Source organism: Trifolium pratense, linkage group LG5 (genome assembly GCF_020283565.1).
Source record: "Trifolium pratense cultivar HEN17-A07 linkage group LG5, ARS_RC_1.1, whole genome shotgun sequence".
Taxonomy (NCBI): Eukaryota; Viridiplantae; Streptophyta; class Magnoliopsida; order Fabales; family Fabaceae; genus Trifolium; species Trifolium pratense.
The window spans coordinates 51,193,676-51,211,282 of record NC_060063.1 but is presented as its reverse complement, the minus strand read 5'-3'; the positions used below and the strand labels follow the sequence as shown (position 1 = coordinate 51,211,282).

Here is a 17,607-nt window from a genome sequence, read left to right as displayed (position 1 = left end):
CCCCGAAAGTGGGTCGAATACTGGTGGTGAAAACAAAAACAAAATTGATAATCAAATTATGAATCCTAATATGCTTTATTAATAAAAGTGATATTTTAAATATACATAAGTTGGTGTGTTATATAGGAACTTCAAAATGATGACTCAAAGCATAAGTGTGCTACTGAGTTTACTGATGAATTCAACTCAGCTTCTAAGAAAGCCACCTGCCACTCAACCATCAATTTCGAAGCCTTTCTGGACCCCTCCAAAGCTCGGGCATATCAAAGTAAATGTGGATGCGGGCTGTTTTGCGGATGGCCGAACCGGGTGGGGAATGGTGGCTAGAAACTCAGCTGGCCTAGTGATCCATTCTGCCACTAAAGTTGAGTTGTTGACAGTTTCCCCCCTCTTAGCTGAATGTTTGGGTCTGAGATGGGTTATTCCTTGGGCAGCTGAGCAAAATTTCAGCAATGTTGTGTTTGAAACAGATGCAGAGATGGTGGTGAATTGTATTCAGGGAACTTTGAAGATGTAGAGATTGAGAACATTGTTGTGGACTGTCTAGAGGGTCTCTCAAAATTGTCTAATCCCTTAGTGGTAAGCATAAGTAGAGATAGTAATGATGTAGCTCATAGCTTAGCTTGTTTATCAAAGTCTGTTGGTTCTTGTGGTTGGTTGGGTTGTGTCCCAGTCCATTGCTTTTTTTCCTATTGTAAGGATCTTTCTTTCATCAATTGAATGAAGTGTTTCATATCAACAACAAAAAAAACTGGCTCATCAGACAAAGTTTAAGTGTTCAACCTCTCAAAAAACATAATCCAACAATGGCTTTTAATATAATCTGTTAGTTAGTTAATTAGAGTTGTTAGTGATCAAAAGGAGAGCATAGGCTATAAATAATAAGAATGAGAGATTAGAAGAGAGCTTATATGAGTAACGGAGTCGTAAGGAGAGATTCAAACACCTTGAAAATACACTGGAATTGTAATACATCAATGAAAATGTGTCTCTCTTTTCGTAATAGATTCGATTTCCTTTACTGTCTTCATACTCATTCTATCAACCATATCGGAGCAATTGATTCAGGAATGGTGAGCAAGCAGTTATGAAGGATTCATGAAACCTTCTTGGCATTCTTGAAAGGCAGACAATATTATCTTGTCTTGGAGAAAGAAGACATGGTGTCCAATTTCACATGGTAGAATATAAAAGAAAACTAAGCTTCCATTCATATCTAAGAGGAAAAACTGTATTAAGATTCTTCAAAATTATTTAAGTTTCTGCCAAGTCATGCATCCTACAACAGAATCAAGTATTTTAAACGACAAATTCCACCCAAAAAAAATATCTAAAGATACAAATCTTATCATGTAATATTACTGCAGTTGTATCAAATAATCCAATCGAAAGCAAAAACAAAGGTAAATAACTTGTGATTTAACTGCAGACAACAGTGCCTAGTTGACCGGTGAACGGATTGGACTCTACTTGATATATTGTGAAAGCCACTGGAAGCCTTCACCATATCCCATCTTGCGGACAATGCTGCACATGAACACTTCAAGAGGTCGAACGTTGGAGTCTGTAAGATTGACCCTTCCTTTGCCTGTGGTGAAATTGGTTAAGCCGAGATGGTATCGTAGCTCATCTTCTGAAGCTGCATATGGGATGTCAATCTTGTTTCCTAGAATAAGAAATGGAACATTTGCCAAGGATTCATCTGAGAGTAAGGCATCAAGCTCCTTCTTAGATTCTGCAAACCTCTCTTTGTCGTAAGCATCGACCAGGTAAACTACAGCGTCAACCTGGACAACCAAAATAGGTGAGAACTCTAAAGCCACAAGTCCATAACCAAAAACAATAGAAGTTATAGTACATTGAAAAATATTGTCATGTCAGATAAAGACAAGAAAAATTTGTAAGTCAAACATATAGCTCAGTTTGTAAATAGAAAGGTGATGTATCTAGATAGATTCTAAGCAATGTTTACCAAACACACTTCAATCTTTTGTTATGCGAACCTCGTCTGTCTAAAGGAGAAATGATATGGCCATGTTTTGATAAACGGTTTAATTAAGCACTCTTATCATATAAGTACTTATGTATAAGATATTTCTATGACAAATGATAAAATAAAGTCAAACTCTTCTCATCTAAGTTATAATCTGTTTTTATAAACTGTCTTGGAGAGCTTATGAAAATAAGCTGAAAACAACTCTTGGGCATGATATGAGTTATTTCCACAATCTCTTCCGAACAATCTCACAAGTGTTTATGTTATTTGATAAACTCAAAAAAGTCAATCTAAACAGGCCATGTATCAATTCAAAAGTACATCTTCTAGAGCTTAAAAGAAATGATTAAATGTGTGGAAGGCAACTAGTAAGCACCTCCTGAAAGGTTTAAAGGGGGTACTATCAGCGAATCTTCCCGTCACTTTAAGCCTCCCATGAATCAGATAAATACAAAGAGCTTTATCTGGGATTATGGAGGCATATAAACTTCTGGATCGGTGAGCATTTGTGTAAATTCAGCCAATAATCGTGTTACAGTAAATTATTACCAAGAAGAATGAATCATAAAAAGTTGCACAAAGCCAGAATCTAAAATGTATATGATGAATATTTCAAATACTTATAGCAACAGCAACAAAAGATCGTCAGAAATGAAAATCCATCACCACATACAACAAGAAGTAATGCTAATTAACAACCAGGAAGGGCAGAAAGTCGTAACATAACAAAACAATATACTACTTCCGGTTCTTAAAATAAGAGAAAATTTATTTTTTAGATACATTGAGTAACTAATGTATCTAGTCTATATTATAGGCCAAATACATTAGTTACTCAATGTATCTTAAAAGTAAGTTTTCTCTTACATTAACACTGTGTTTGTTTAGGTAGATTTACTAAAGAGAGAAATAAGAAAGAGAGAGATAGAAAAGAAATTAGCTATTTCTATGGTTTGGATGATGAAAGAAATAAGGAAAGAGAGAAATATAATGATTAATAACTGTCAAAAATAAATCTCTCCATAGTAGGAGAGATTTGTGTGACAAGAAGTGAAATAAACAATTTTACAACAATACCCTCATTCAACTAATTTATTTTCTTGTAGAAAAGGGTAAATTTGTTATTTTCTCATTTTTATTAATTTCTTTCTTCTCACTTTTCTATTTATCCAAACCATATAAAATTTCTATCCAATTTCTCTTCTATCTCTCTTCTCTCTTATTTCTCTCTTCACTATTTCTCTCTTCCCTATCTCTTTGGCATCCAAACATAGTGTAAATACCAGAGGGGGTATTTGTTTAGGAATTGCTATATGAATAGAAAGACACTCAATTACGTCCCTAAAGAAGCTACAAAATGAGTTTCTGAACATCTTAGTAGCATCATAATCAGATAAGCATAGACACCGGACACAAGATTTACACTGAAACATAGGCACCGTTAATAATTTACGACAATGAAAGTGTCAACCATAACTACATGTGCCGTTGTCAGACACTAGACACACGATGTGAAATGTTGATGCAACATAGATTATAGATTATAACCTTGTCAAGGAATAGAGTCTCAATAAAAATGTTACAAAGACCAAGAACCTATCAATAGCTATCTTCATCCGTCCAGTTGAAAAGAAAATCAGCATAAACACACACAAAGGAATAAAAATCACTTATAACCATACACTATAACAAGTTGAAAACAAATAACAAACCCCTCAAACATCACCACAAACAAATCCCACTTTCACAAACTCTAAATCACATAAAAAAATCAGCAAAAAAGGACTAACAAAAACAAAATCACTTAAAAACCATGAAGCACGGACACTCCACGGATTAGCCATGTCCCAGTGTCGGACACGCATTGGACAAACACCGACATGATACCAACACGTCACTGACACTCATGATTACACTAAATTATGTCATTTTCTCAAATTATCGGTGTGACATGTCGGTGTCCGTGTCTGTGCTTGATAGCTTAAAAACCAAGTTGAAACAAAATTAACAAACTCTTTTCACATAAAATCACCACAACACAAACAAATCCCACTTTCACAAACTCAAAATCACATATACAATTGCAAATAATCACTAAACAAAAAATTAACAAAATCAACAGAGATCTAAACCCAAATCAAAAAAGACCTTAGCATAATAATCTTTCCAGACTCTTCTAGCAATTTGATGACCACCCAAATCAAAAGCTTTAAACTTGATCTTCCCAATACTCAATTCCTCCGAAGTAGGATGTTGGGTCGGTTGGTGTTGAACTAATCTCTGGAACAAAAATCAAAAAATCAAATTTTGAATCTAAAAATTCAATTTTTATGATAAAGGGTCAAAGAAAAAAAGATCAATTCACCTCATCCTTGAGCATATGCAAAAGGGTAGTTTTTCCAGCATTATCAAGACCAAGGAAAAGAATCTTGGCTTCTTTTTGCCAGAGACCAAGGGAAGCAAGAATGCCATAGAACCAATCAAAGATGAACATGGTTGAGAGAGATCTAAACCCAAAATTGAGAAGGAATGGGTTGAATCTGAAAGAGAGAATGTAAGGAATGAAGATGAAGGAAGTGAAACAGATCCTACGAAGATCACGTGTCTGTCCCTCTTGGCCAGTTCAGCTTTGCAAAACGCATGTGTTTTGTTTTTTTTTTTTTTGAGAGAGAAAAATTAAATTTATTAATAAGAAGAAAATTGATTTAGGGTAGAAATTATGGAGGCCCAAACTAAGATAAACTTCATTGGGCTTAAGTGTAGGAAAATTTGGAAAGTGATTTTCTTTTACTAACGTATTCATTTTCTCGGGCGCGTAAAAATTTCTAGGGCACGTGAGAAGTAGGTAAAACAGTAAAAGAAAATCTCATTTGAAAAAGTTTTTTCATACCTTAGAAATTACTTGCAATATACACATCTAAATATTAGTTTTTGCGTTATTTGAATGTGTACTTTCAAACTAAAATTTTTGAACTAAAATATAGTTGTGGTTTGTTATCATAATTGAAATTGATATAGGCAATGTTTTATGATGTTAGTTTTTTGAGATGAAGTCACGAATAGATTTATGTGTCAATTTGATGTTTTTGAAGTTGTGCCTCGGTTAGTACCTCATGTTCATACCATTATAGATGATTTTTTGTGTTGGGTCATGAGGGGTCCGGGGAATCATCACATTAGACATTGAATAACTACACAAGTGAGTTGAACACCACACATTAACCCAAAACTTTAAGGTGTTAGGTTTATGGGTCCTCTCACTTATAAATCATTCAACATTCACTGTTTTATCCGAGGTGAGACTCAACTCAGACTTGAAATACCAACATTTTAAAATTCGCTGACATGTGTGTTTTTAGCAAAATGTACATTATACTAAGTATATCACATAACAATAATGACTATTTATCATACACTAATCTCTTGTATCCTTTAAAATTCAAAACTTATGAGTTCAATGAGCAAACGTTGTGATATAGATAATTTCACAATGACATTCAATGAAAAACTACAATTTTTCCATGACATACTTTAAGAATACCCTTGCAGCAATGGGATGATGCGGCAAAATACTAAGTTTTCATGTAAAACAGTTTCACACTAACTATAAATATCCAATTATCCAAATTATTATTATTTTTTTTATAGTAGAGGGCTAACGCCCAAAAGAAATGAAATTACATAGTTAAACGAACATTCCTAGACATGCAAGCCCCAGATATGTCGTAAAAAAGAATTCTCTGAAGTTCCCTAGGGGGAGACTCGATAAAATGAACATCAAAATAACTTAGAGAGTAACTGAAATTAGCAAGCCAATCAGCGCTTCTGTTTCTTTCGCGCCAAATGTGTGACAAATTTACTTGCCAATTTAAATCCAAGAGTTGTCTGATACGACTGACCAAAGTGGGTATGTTTCCTTTAAAGCTGTTTTTCTTTGTCACCATATCAATCAAGACTTTATAGTCACTTTCAACATGAAGATGCATGATCCCCTCTCTACGAGCAAGGTCTAGTCCCAAGTACATGCCCCACATTTCCGCATAGAGAGCATCACAATTTCCTAGTTTTCGTGAGTAACCTTTTAGCCAAGTGTCATCTGAGTTCCTCAACAAACCACCACAACCAGCAAGTCCTAGTCTAACGTTATGAGATCCATCACAATTGAGTTTCACCCACTCATCCCTAGGGCTTCTCCAAATTATCCAAATTATGTGTTAAAAAAAAGCTCACTTTTACACTTATTATTTATTTGCATTGCCCTGTATAAATCAGGTTCAAATTTTATTAAAGTAAAACCGTCTAAAATTAATACAAAATTGAACTGAACATCTATTGCATTGTTATTTTTTTTTACCAAATTTAATGTATCATTTTTTTGGTAGAATTTACTGTATTTTTTTGTGCTAACTCTTCGATTTTTTTTTTTTTTTTATAATTTAAAATTTGACTATGAAATAAATAAATTTGACTAATGATTTCATTCTATTATATATAATCAAATTCAGATTTATCATTTTTTTTATTTAATTGAAAATGAGTATTTAACTTTTGACAGATTATTCATAGTAAGTTCAGTGGCAGAAACTGCGCGATGAAACGCAATGTCATGTATTATTTTGTTGTTGCTGATACAAACAAAATTATGCAAAATTTTACTATGGTAGAAGGTGAAACTATGTCTATTTAATTTGGAGGCTATGCACGTAGCCATCTCAAGAAGGTGGACCATTATTGTGTTTGAAAGCGATTCCAAAGTCATTGTAGATGCAAAACATGCTAATCCCCAAGGAATATTGGAATAAAGCTCTCTTATTTCATCGATTAAATTATTGTTACAATGTAATACGAACTTTGAGATTAAGTTTACTAAGCGACAAACGAACATGACGTTAGCAAATGCAGTCATTTGTTGGTATAGTCGCGCCTACTTTAACCGTGTCCCTCGTTGTATTATTTGAATTTTTTTTATAGACGAAATGACAAAGCTATTGAAAACTCACACACACAAAGTGAGTGACCGTGGTTCGAATCCCGATCGTGATATCCGACACTAGCAATTTCGATATTTCTGCCAGTTAAACTAGAATTTGTGGACAAATTTTTTATTATTAATGAAATGAACCGACTGTGTAAATTTAAAAAAATGATAAGTTAATTTTAATTTTAATTTTAATTTTATTTAGTAATATTTACTGTCAAAAATAAAATAAAATTATTTTTACATTGATAGATCAACAAAAAAAACAACAGATCACACACAACAGAAACCAAACTCCTTCTATCTTTCTCTCGAACCTCTGATCTCCGTTTCAAACTCAGTCACACAACAGATCACATATAAACCCTAATCAGTTTTCCATTTTCTAAAGAAGAAATCAAACAAAAATGGGAGATTATCACTTCATATACAAAGATCTAGAAGGAGCATCAACTCAATGGGATGATATTCAAACTAAACTCGGAAATCTTCCAGCTAAGCCACCTGCTTTCAAACCACCAGCTTTCACTCCCGCCACTGATCCTGATTCCATTCCCAAAGACAAATCATGGATTGATTCCAAAACTCATGATGAACTTGAAGACCTTGAAGATGATTTTGACGATGATCGTTTCTTAGAAGAATATAGGTAATAGACATTTTGGGTCTTTTCAATTTTCAATTTTTATATGTGGGTTGCTTCAAGAATATAGGTATTGAATTTCTTTATATGAAATTAAGTTTGATTTTTTATGTGGCGATTTTTGTTCATGGGTTTGTTTCAAAATTTGATTTTGACAATGGTATGTGATAAGAATGTGGAAATTCAAATTTTGATTAATTTAATTAATAATGGCAGTGCTCAGAATAATATTATGTTGGCACCCTTTTTATGTTTTTTATAATAAATAAAAATGTTGATGATGAATTTTCAATTTTTGTATGTTTGGATTGTTTGAGTTTTATTTTGTAACTTGGTCGTTTTTGGGTTGTTTTTGTTTTCTATGAAATGATGAAGAATTGGATCAAGTTGTCATTTTTTGTATGTTTGGATTGGTTTGAGTTTAATTTTGTAATTTGGTCATTTTCTTTGTTTCAGAATGCAATCTAGTTGAGTTTGTTACTTTTTTCAGGTTAAGGAACTTGAATTGGATAATGTAGTTTTTTAGGGTCAATCAAATTCTACTTTGTTTGGGTATTAGATTCAGTATTCTTTGGTATTTTGATTCAGTATTCATGTTAAACTTAAAATCAGGGAGCTTCATTTTAAAATTCCAGCTAAATGTAGAGTAATTTCTTGAATTTGATGGGGGTCTTTCATGAATTTGAAAGTTTCGAATTTCGAAGTTTTGTTTGTTTTGGTTAATTTTTGTTCCTCGAAATAGTTCTTATCGTGTATTGAACTATTTTTGCATTTCTATGACATCCTTAGAGAGTTATAGGTATTAGGTATGCTGTAAGATTCCAATGATATTTAGAGAACAGTCCTGTTGTGACCTAGACACCCTTGCTTAGAAGTAAGTGGGATTATATCTCGTTCTAAAAAAACTTACATATATCAGTCTATTTGCTCCAAGAATACTGCATGCACACACACAGGTTTTCTATCAATTGCATTTTACCATTGGCTTTGAATAAGGAATCCTATTGATGTAATTTGCTTTCTTATGACTTGTGTTACCCTTTTTTCTGTCCCATTGTTCTTTCTGCACCAAAAATGAGTCTAAAATCACAAAGTAATCTCTGTTTCTGTTCTGTAGTTCAACTTGAACTTCTCTTTTCTCTCAAATCACTATGATGACCTCTTGTTCTGATGATAACTTATCAGTGTTAAAGCTTTTTGATCTGTAGGTTTGTTATTGGAGGGATAACCATGCATGATTATGGTTTGATAAAAGTATTACTAGTTGTAAATGATTGGAGTTTTCATAGTCAGTGATTATTAATTTATGTAGTATTTGCATGGCCTAGGATTGAGGAATTTAGCTAGACTATATAGACTTCTAAGTACTATGTATTGATTGGGGTTTTCACTATTCACTTAAAAGTGATTTGATTCTACTGAAAAAATTAAGCACACTAATTATTCTACAGAGCATGTGAGAAGGTTTAGGAGATGCCAACATTGCAGCAGAACAAGAACAAGCTCTTAGTTAGAGAACTGAAAATTGAATCGATTTGGTTCGATTTACATTTGGGAATTTGGTTCAATTTTGGATTTAGTTTGAGAATTTGGATTTTATGAACCGAGAACTTGAGTTTCAAGTATTTTGCAGTTTGGTTCAAAGCAGTTTGGTTGGTTATTCAGAGTTCGGTTCACAGTTAGAGAACTGTGGTTGAATCATTGGTTCAGTTCTAGAACTTATGTATTGGTTTGGTTATTTTCGGTTCCTCATGTAAAAGTGATTTTTACTCTTGAATTACTGAGACACTCGTTTGGTATTAAGATTTAATAAAATTACTCTTTTATGTATATAGCAAAATCGGTGCTGTTGTTTTTTCAGTCCACATGTTCTAATTTGAGCCGTTTTGCTGTCATAGGAAGAAGAGATTAGCTGAGATACAAGAGGCAGCTAAAGTTTTGAGGTATGGATCTGTGACTCCTATTTCAGGATCTGATTTCATTCGAGAGGTTTCGCAGGCTCCATCTGATGTTTGGGTGGTTGTCATTCTTTACAAAGACGGGTATGTATGCTTTATAAGCGATTGCTTTTCATCCCAATTTTGTATAAATTTTGAATGTTATGTTTTCTTTTTGCTGAAGTCGGCTGTGCTTTTGTTCGACAGGATTCCCGAATGTGGGGTTTTGATGCAATGCATTGAAGAACTTGCTACAATGTATCCTGCAACAAAATTTGTGAAGATAATATCAACTGATTGCATTCCTAACTACCCGGATTGTAATCTTCCTACATTGTTGGTGTACAACAATGGAGCAGTTAAAGGAAATTATGTCGGTATGAGTAGGTTTGGGCGAAGATGCACTCCTGAAGGTATTTAAATCTCTTAACCTCTACTGTCCCTGTTTTCTTTCTTCGATAACTTTGAGTTGTTAATGTTCGTTGTTGTGTCATAGGAAATTCTTCTTAGCTTCTGTGTTACGTTGTTGTGAAGGAAGGTCGGAGCTTCAATTTGTCAAAATTATATAATTCATTTCCACAATTGCATCGTAAAATTAGGGCCTGATTTTATGCCAACTTTTTTTATCCTTCTTTCTTTTGAATCCGCAAAATTTATTAATAAAACTCTATTTTGTTAGTTGGTGTTTAAAGAATTCTGTCTGGCTTGGAAGCTTTTGGTCCTTTTCCTCGTATTTCCTAAGTTTTATTCTAGTAACACAATAATATAGAAACTGAAACTGATAATTCCTATCAGCAACTAACATACTGACATACATAATTTTTTCGTTATCCAGTTGAACTTGGACCTCTTGATTGCAGTCATTCACCTCCCCTTTCATATCTTTTATTTCCTCTATCTCAAATTAAGTGTCCCATTTAAAATATTTTTCTCTCACATTATTTGTCACTTTTGAATTTCAATAAGAGTTAAGACATTTGGGAGGAACAATTATTAGATCATTTGGAGGAGTTGATCCGGGGAGTGATTTTGTCGACGGATACTGATAGTTGGGCCTGGAGACCGAACCCCGATGGTGTGTTTTCGGTAAATTCATCTTACGATTTACTTCGGAATGATATAGTGGGGGGTTGTTAATGTTTCTACTTTGGAGGAGAAGGTGTTCAACCATATTTGGGATAGTCCAGCTCCAGCTCCCTCTAAGGTTATCTCTTTTTCATGGCAACTTCTGCATGATAGCATTTCTACAAAATCCAATCTTGCAAGGAGGGGGGTGGTGAGGGACTCGGACAATGCTGATTGTGTGGGGTGTACCGGTAACTTAGAAACAAGTGTCTATCTAATGTTGCATTGTGACTTTGCTCAAGGAGTGTGGAGGAACATTGTTGATTGGCTTCGAGTTGATGTTACAATTCCACCAAATTTGTTTACCTCGTTTTTGATCTTTTATGAGGCGGAGAGGAATGTAAAGTTAAGGAAAGGCTTGTTATTGATTTGGCACACAACCTTGTGGTTAATATGGAAGGCTACAAATGATATGATTTTTAATAATGTCTCAAAGAATACCAACGACCTTGTGGATGAGGTAGTTCCGCTCCTGCCGTCGCCCCTGGTGTAGCTAGTTTTTATCCTATTCCTTTTTTCGTTCACTGAGGTGCTGTTTACTTGCTTAGTTGTGGGACTGTGTTTTGGTTTTTTTCTTCTTCTGAATTATAGGTGTTTTAGCGGTTTGTTTTTTTGGATGGGAGTTAGGGAACTGAGGATTCGCGTGTAGTTGTTTTCCTCTGTTGCGCTTATTTTTGTTTTCACCAAGTATTGTTTGGCGTAGTTGTTTTTAGGGGTGGTGGGCTTTAGCTTTGTTGCTTTTGTATCTCCTGCTATGTTTTGCAGGTTTTGTTGGTTTGTGCATTGCTTTTTGATTATGTCTTATACCTCAAAGGCTTTTATTATATAAGTTTGCTGCTTCCAAAAAAAGAGTTGAGACAGTTGCAAGTATAAGTTGATTGATTATAAATGAGAGCACAATGATATTGTAGTCATTTTTTTAAGATGTCTACATTGTACTTTTCTATTATACTGAAATCTGTTTCCTTTATTTAATGACACTACCTCTAACATGTCACATTGAATTCTTTGTTTGTTTTGTAACATCAGGTGTTGCATTGATCCTGTGCCAATCAGATCCTGTACTTAATGATGGCCATAGCAGAGATGAGGAATCAAGACAAGCCGTCATTGATGGAGTACGCAAGAGGTTTATAGAGAAAGTCGTCGCTGATCATGAAGAGAAGGATGATGATTCTTCAAGCGATTAGCATTTTTTACTGTCTTTGATGTCTTTTTTTTCTTTATTTTCTTTTTGGACACATGTTTATCTTTAAGTTTGATGAAGTGAAACACTACATTTGTAAGGTCACAACTTTGCTCTCCCGTAGTATCCCCCATAAGGTTGATTGGTGTAGTAGTAGTCTCGCATGAAGCACAGACACTCCTCTTAGGCGTGTTCTGGTGTTTGACACGCGTCGGTGTCGGACATTAGCACTTAAAATTACTTTGAATTATGTTATTTTCTCTAATTATTGTCGGTGTCGACGTGTCAGTGTCTGGTGTCTATGTCTATGCTTCATAGGTAGTCACTTCTAACTTAAAGTTAAAATGTAGTCTGAAGTGTGATATTCCCATTGTTGCTCCATAGACTGTAAATTAATTTCAGTTTGCATTTACTTACATCTTTGCTTTAATTTTTGTTGGGATTGTAATTAAAGATTTATCAATCTAGTTTTTCTTATAAAATTTAACACTTAATTAATTTTAATAATACAATACAAGACAATCACTTCGAATTTCTAAATCTAAAAAAAAAACCACTTAGCAGAAGTGCAGAACCAAGTTTTCAAATGAGATTGTCATTTCATTCTCATTTGACTAAGATATCATTTTGATATTGTTTTTTACTAAAATAGAACTATTTAATTTTCTAAACAATAGTAACAAGATGGACAATACACTGGCCAATTTATGAGCATCCATATTGACCTTCTTCCTTACAAAACACAGCTAATTCATTTTGAAAAGAGATGTATATAAGCTCCCTACATTGAACAGTTAACACAACTGAAAATGCTGCAGAAACACAGATTTTTCCTCATCAGAATGGCTTAATCATTTCAATAAATCAAGTACCAAACTCTGGTGTCATGTTATAAATTACATCCTCTAATCACATATTTTACAAAGAAGACTCCAATTATTATGGATTCCACAATTACATATACAACAGCAACTTGCAATGGGAGCAGACCAGTGTTACTCATGTCAAAAAACCTGCAAAAAAAATTGGTTGCAGGTGCTAGCATGTTCCTGAATCACTCGGAAAGAGCTTAAATGCGTAACTTCATGGGCATGAACTGTGTTTCCTGAAGCTATGTTCCAGTATAACCCGCCTTTTCACTTCATGACCATCTTCTGACCTGAATCATTACCTAAAAGTCTCAAATTTCATTATCTGATTGAACAACCTTGCTGCTATAAACAAAATCCTAATCATTTTGCAATTTCTTTATTTTCTTTTTTAAGACCTCTTCAAAGTTGCTGTTTGACAGTGAAAGAACCTGATTCAACAGTAATCTCACCCCGGCTTTTTTGACGCGTGCATATCTCGGTTTAATCCTTTGTTCTAAACTGTATCCAAAAAATTGAGGGAATTTAACTAGCTCGGATTTCGGGTAATCCATAGTCATAAAGTAATCCCATTTTGGCATCATATTCTCAGTTAAGCTAAAAGTATACAACATTCCATATCTCGTAATCATAGTCCCAATTTCTTTCAAAGTATATCCCCTTTCCAAGAAAAATCTTGTTACAGGCTTTATATTCGCCTCAATGCTAAGACCAAAATTTTGCGGACACCTGAACAAAAGGGCGCCAACATCAACCCCTAAAGAACGGAAGTATGTTGCTGTTGGTCGGAGATTGTCCTCTACACTGTAACTAACAATATTAGGGCAACGAGTTAAAATCTTACCTATGCTCTCGTCTGAGATGCCTAATTCACGGAGATAATCTACACTTTCATTAATCTTCTGCCTACTATAAGTTAGCAAGGCAGGGAAGCGGTAAATCACCTTTGCCCATTGTTTTTTGTCGACGCCCAAAGATTCGAAGAATTTCATGGTAGGCTTAAGATTTTCAGATAGACTGATTCCACATAATTGAGGTCTTTTAGTGAGGATAATAGGAATTTGTTCTTTCGGCACTCCAAGTTCAAGAAAAAACTCAACCAATGGCTTAATTTTACCCTCTAAACTATAGTAGGCAAAAGCCGGGAATCGTCGCATAATAAGCCTAATCTGATCGCTATCCATTCCAAATTCCATAAGATAAACAATATGAGGGCGAAGGTTGCCCGCTGCAGGATCTGTACCACTCACTGTTTTAAGCTTCTTAGTGTCTACAACTGGACTAGGATTAGAAGGGGTAATCGGCACGGCTGTTTTATCCTTAACTGGTGGGTTTGGATAGTTTTCCACTACATCGATTAGAACGTCTCCATGCTCCTGGAAAAGCGATTCAAGATAAGAGATAAGAGCATCCCTAATCTCAAGAGTTGTAAGCTCTCTACCTAATCATTATGTCAACAAAACTGTGATTAGCAAGATACAATGTAAAAGAAAGTAATGAAAGAGAAGTGATTAATTTGTAGCAAAGCAACCAAACCTGAAAGGTACCAAGTTTTGTGTTTAGAGTGAAGCTTTGAGAGAAGGTGGTCGATAAAAGGATCTGATTTATTGATGGTTCTTGCTGCATTTGCATTGCTCAAACCTTGTTTCCTCAAAAACAAGGTTAATACAGCCTTGGCTTCTTCTTTTTCGGCCGCTAATAGGGTTGGAGGCAACACTTTTATGTTTAATGACTCATTTGTGCCTGAGTAAAAAGAATCATAAAAGATCTTTGCTCATTCGAATTGTACATTACTACATAAACCTCATGTCAATTATAACATCTGAATAAAACTTCTAAACAAAATTGCTTACCAGATTTTGCCTGACAAAAGAAGACCTTTGTAGAGAAAGGAACTTGAGTCCTGATGCAAAATCTTCATACCAGAGAAAGAAAAAAAAATTCCAAGTTTCAATAATATAATCATAAATGTATATAAAATAAGATTTGTTGGAAAGATAAAATAAGAGATTTGAAAGAAGACAAAAAAAAAGTATAATGGTTGCATGCTATTCATATAATGGGATCAGGATCCTGTCCTTCTCCAGTGCAATTCTCAGTCATTGGATTTGATCCAATGGTTGACTGACAAAAAATGGTTTGGCATAATTCTGAATCATAGATTAATTGAAAGGGTGAGATTGCACGTAATAGAAAACATGAGACACCAAACTGGAGAGGATCCAGATCCCATATAATGCTTTGTTTGGATTCACTCATTTAAGCTCGTCTATTGGCATAAATACTTGCAAGACTGTTCGGAAAGCTTATAAAAGGTCTATAAAATGTTTTCAACTTATTTTCAAAAGCTCTCCAGGGTAACTTTATGAAAAACATATTCCAGGATAACTTCTGTCCATACTAATGCTATACTGTCTAACATATTCCAGAATTGTTAGCCACGGTCTGTCCAGCTCTACACACTCCTCATCATGCAATCTTTTATTCCGCCACTGCCACATGAGAGAGCAAGCAGTTACCCAAATAAGACTCCAAGCATTATCAGTCTGCAGTCCTAGCTATTTATGTAGGTTGATATCAATCCAATCCTGTAAACCTGTCAAAAAAAAAAGCTGCTCTATGTTGGTATGCAACCAAGCGATTCCAAATTTTCATGGCTATTGGGCATTCCGCACAACATGAAGTATGGTCTCTTCAAATTGAGGACAATTATCGTAGAAAGATTCACCAAGATGCCACTGCGCCAGTTTTGATTTAGTTAACAAGCGGCCATGGTTCAGTTGCCAAATAAAAACTCTAGTTCTTTCCATTACGTGCAACTCCCATATCTTCTTCCATATCGTACTTGTTGTGGCTGAATAGCTACCAGCAAGTAAATGGTAAGCTGTCTTGACTGTAAAATTTTCCGTTTGGCACTCCCGGCCACAACGGAACGTCAGGGCCATTACTAGCATTCGGAGGGGACTGCATGCAGCTTTTGCAAAACACATGAGGGGACTAGTTGTTGTATCAAATCATAATCCCATTCACCAGTTACCGAAACAATGTTTTGAACCTTCCAACGTCTAATATCAGATGATGGATTAATTGCTCCCATAAATATAATCAATGATTTTCAATTTATCATCAAGCCATTTATCATCCGAAAATCTAGCTTGACTGGCATCTCCTATTGCCCAATAGATGTTCTTGTAGTTTAGGCCAGCTCGTGACAATAGCTTTCCACAACGCCGAGTCACTAGCTCCAGCAGATACATGTCCGGTATTCGAATTCTCACGACCATACTTCCCCACAAACACTTGTCACCAAATCCAGTTTGGTAAGGGGACAGGGGACACAACTTGAGCCACAATCTTCTTAAGTCGATTCGCAACAACTTTCGTTATGATTTTATAGGAAACAGTATAAGCACTTATTAGATTGTACACGTCTATGCTAAAACCTATAAGCACTTAATTAATTTGTTTATTATCCAAATATACCCTTATCTCCTATTTTGCAACCCACAAACTAAGATACCCCACAAGCACATTAAACCCTTCTACAGCTATTTCCACCTTCTATTGTTGTTTTGAGATTGAAATGTGTAAAATGAAAGCATAATGAACTAGTGCAAACAGTTTTGGATAAAAAAACAAAAAGACATTGATGCATGAAAATGGGTTGAAAAGAAAAACAGTACCTTATGGAAGTGGAAGAGAAATAGTGGGGTGGTTGGATTGAAGAGAAAGTTTTGATCTTTATGGGTTTTGAGAATTGTAGTGTTTGTGGAATTTCACTGGAAATGAAAGATGCAAAAACAAACATAGTTGAGTTGAGACAAAGCAGTGTGTGTTGCAAAGTACTTTTTTTTTTTTATAAGCTGTTGCAAAGTACTTTGTCTTGTCTCAAAACTCAACTATATTACTCCTAAATTCTATATTATTTCCTCTAGAAAATGATAAAGAAAAATGATATTTTGAAAATCAATTTGATGGTTAATTTTTTTTGAAAAATGCTAAACCGTAGTTAAGAATACAAATATAGAAATTTTATTCATGCATTCAATGTTTTAATGATGTGAAAAATTATTTTCTCTCATTATTAATTTTATTATTTATTTCCTTTTTTAGTATGCTTAGCTAATGCCTGGAATACTGTTTAGCATAACCGAATTGTTTTTTGGTACATAATTTGATGGTTAATTTCATTATGGATAACTTACTATTTTAAAGAATGGGTAAACCATTGGTTTAGTCTCTTGAAGTATAACTTGATGTTATTTTAAATGTATCAAAATTATTGTGTTAAAAAAATGTATCAAAATTATAAATATATTTTTAATGTTTCTTTCTGTTAGTAATTTTAAAAATGGATTTTATGACCAAATTAATTATTTAAAAACATATTTGAGGACTAAAATAATTAATAAAAGAGACACTTGAGAAACTAATTGTAATTTTAATGCATCCAGGGATGAATGTGAGAGCAGGATTGACTTCCAAAAATCAAAATTGTTGTTTGCCCTTTCAGAAATTGGTGAGATTAAAGGATATGTGCGACTAGAGCCAGATATATGGACTAAGATCCGCAAACTGACATATATAATTAACGGTCTACATGAGCTTGAGAATAATTTTTTATATCAACAAATCATAAAAATGATAGATGAAATCATAAAAATGTCACAAAGTATATCAACAGTCAATTTTTTATATTAAATACCATTTGTAGTTTATATATTTATTTAGGAAAATGCACGACCCATTTATTTATTACTTACAACTTATATAATAGTATGTTATAACATAAAATTATTAACGATAATAGTTTTTTTAAGTTTCTAAAAAAAGAATTTTAATAATAAATAATTTTTTAGTTTCTTTTTTAGAA

General features: G+C 34.0%; 4 protein-coding genes and 1 non-coding gene across 5 annotated transcripts; 2 read left to right on the top strand and 3 right to left on the bottom strand.

The window, feature by feature from the left end:
• The first annotated feature begins 139 nt into the window (after positions 1–139).
• LOC123886858 lies at positions 140–517 on the top strand. Its single transcript, XM_045936134.1, has one exon. The coding sequence runs from the start codon at positions 140–142 to the stop codon at positions 515–517; it is 378 nt and encodes a 125-aa protein (XP_045792090.1).
• A 696-nt stretch (positions 518–1,213) lies between these two features.
• Positions 1,214–4,654, bottom strand: LOC123885663 (GTP-binding protein SAR1A). The gene is made up of 3 exons (XM_045934962.1): positions 4,362–4,654; positions 4,145–4,276; positions 1,214–1,787 (listed from the first exon to the last, which is right to left on the bottom strand). The coding sequence occupies exons 1-3, from the start codon at positions 4,488–4,490 to the stop codon at positions 1,467–1,469; spliced, it is 582 nt and encodes a 193-aa protein (XP_045790918.1). The 5' UTR covers positions 4,491–4,654; the 3' UTR covers positions 1,214–1,466.
• LOC123887837 lies at positions 2,345–2,467 on the bottom strand. Its single transcript, XR_006801828.1, has one exon. It is a non-coding gene; the product is annotated as a small nucleolar RNA snoR83 (small nucleolar RNA).
• A 2,567-nt stretch (positions 4,655–7,221) lies between the features above and the next one.
• LOC123884664 (viral IAP-associated factor homolog) lies at positions 7,222–12,281 on the top strand. The gene is made up of 4 exons (XM_045933809.1): positions 7,222–7,623; positions 9,516–9,659; positions 9,762–9,967; positions 11,709–12,281. The coding sequence occupies exons 1-4, from the start codon at positions 7,382–7,384 to the stop codon at positions 11,867–11,869; spliced, it is 753 nt and encodes a 250-aa protein (XP_045789765.1). The 5' UTR covers positions 7,222–7,381; the 3' UTR covers positions 11,870–12,281.
• Positions 12,282–12,692: 411 nt separating this feature from the next.
• Positions 12,693–16,591, bottom strand: LOC123884663 (transcription termination factor MTERF5, chloroplastic-like). The gene is made up of 4 exons (XM_045933808.1): positions 16,418–16,591; positions 14,588–14,649; positions 14,271–14,477; positions 12,693–14,175 (listed from the first exon to the last, which is right to left on the bottom strand). The coding sequence occupies exons 1-4, from the start codon at positions 16,540–16,542 to the stop codon at positions 13,094–13,096; spliced, it is 1,476 nt and encodes a 491-aa protein (XP_045789764.1). The 5' UTR covers positions 16,543–16,591; the 3' UTR covers positions 12,693–13,093.
• Between the last annotated feature and the right edge of the window lie 1,016 nt (positions 16,592–17,607).

Coding starts and splice junctions, on each gene's coding strand:
- LOC123886858 (XM_045936134.1), top strand. CDS start 140: ATGACTCAAAGCATAAGTGTGCTACTGAGTTTACTGATGAATTCAACT.
- LOC123885663 (XM_045934962.1), bottom strand. CDS start 4,490: ATGTTCATCTTTGATTGGTTCTATGGCATTCTTGCTTCCCTTGGTCTC. Junction 4,277..4,361: donor TGCATATGCTCAAGGATGAG/GTGAATTGATCT, acceptor TTTTTGTTCCAG/AGATTAGTTCAACACCAACC. Junction 1,788..4,144: donor GGAAAGATTATTATGCTAAG/GTCTTTTTTGAT, acceptor TTGGTTGTCCAG/GTTGACGCTGTAGTTTACCT.
- LOC123884664 (XM_045933809.1), top strand. CDS start 7,382: ATGGGAGATTATCACTTCATATACAAAGATCTAGAAGGAGCATCAACT. Junction 7,624..9,515: donor CGTTTCTTAGAAGAATATAG/GTAATAGACATT, acceptor TTGCTGTCATAG/GAAGAAGAGATTAGCTGAGA. Junction 9,968..11,708: donor GCGAAGATGCACTCCTGAAG/GTATTTAAATCT, acceptor TTGTAACATCAG/GTGTTGCATTGATCCTGTGC.
- LOC123884663 (XM_045933808.1), bottom strand. CDS start 16,542: ATGTTTGTTTTTGCATCTTTCATTTCCAGTGAAATTCCACAAACACTA. Junction 14,650..16,417: donor TTCTCTTCCACTTCCATAAG/GTACTGTTTTTC, acceptor TCTGGTATGAAG/ATTTTGCATCAGGACTCAAG. Junction 14,176..14,270: donor CAAAACTTGGTACCTTTCAG/GTTTGGTTGCTT, acceptor CATAATGATTAG/GTAGAGAGCTTACAACTCTT.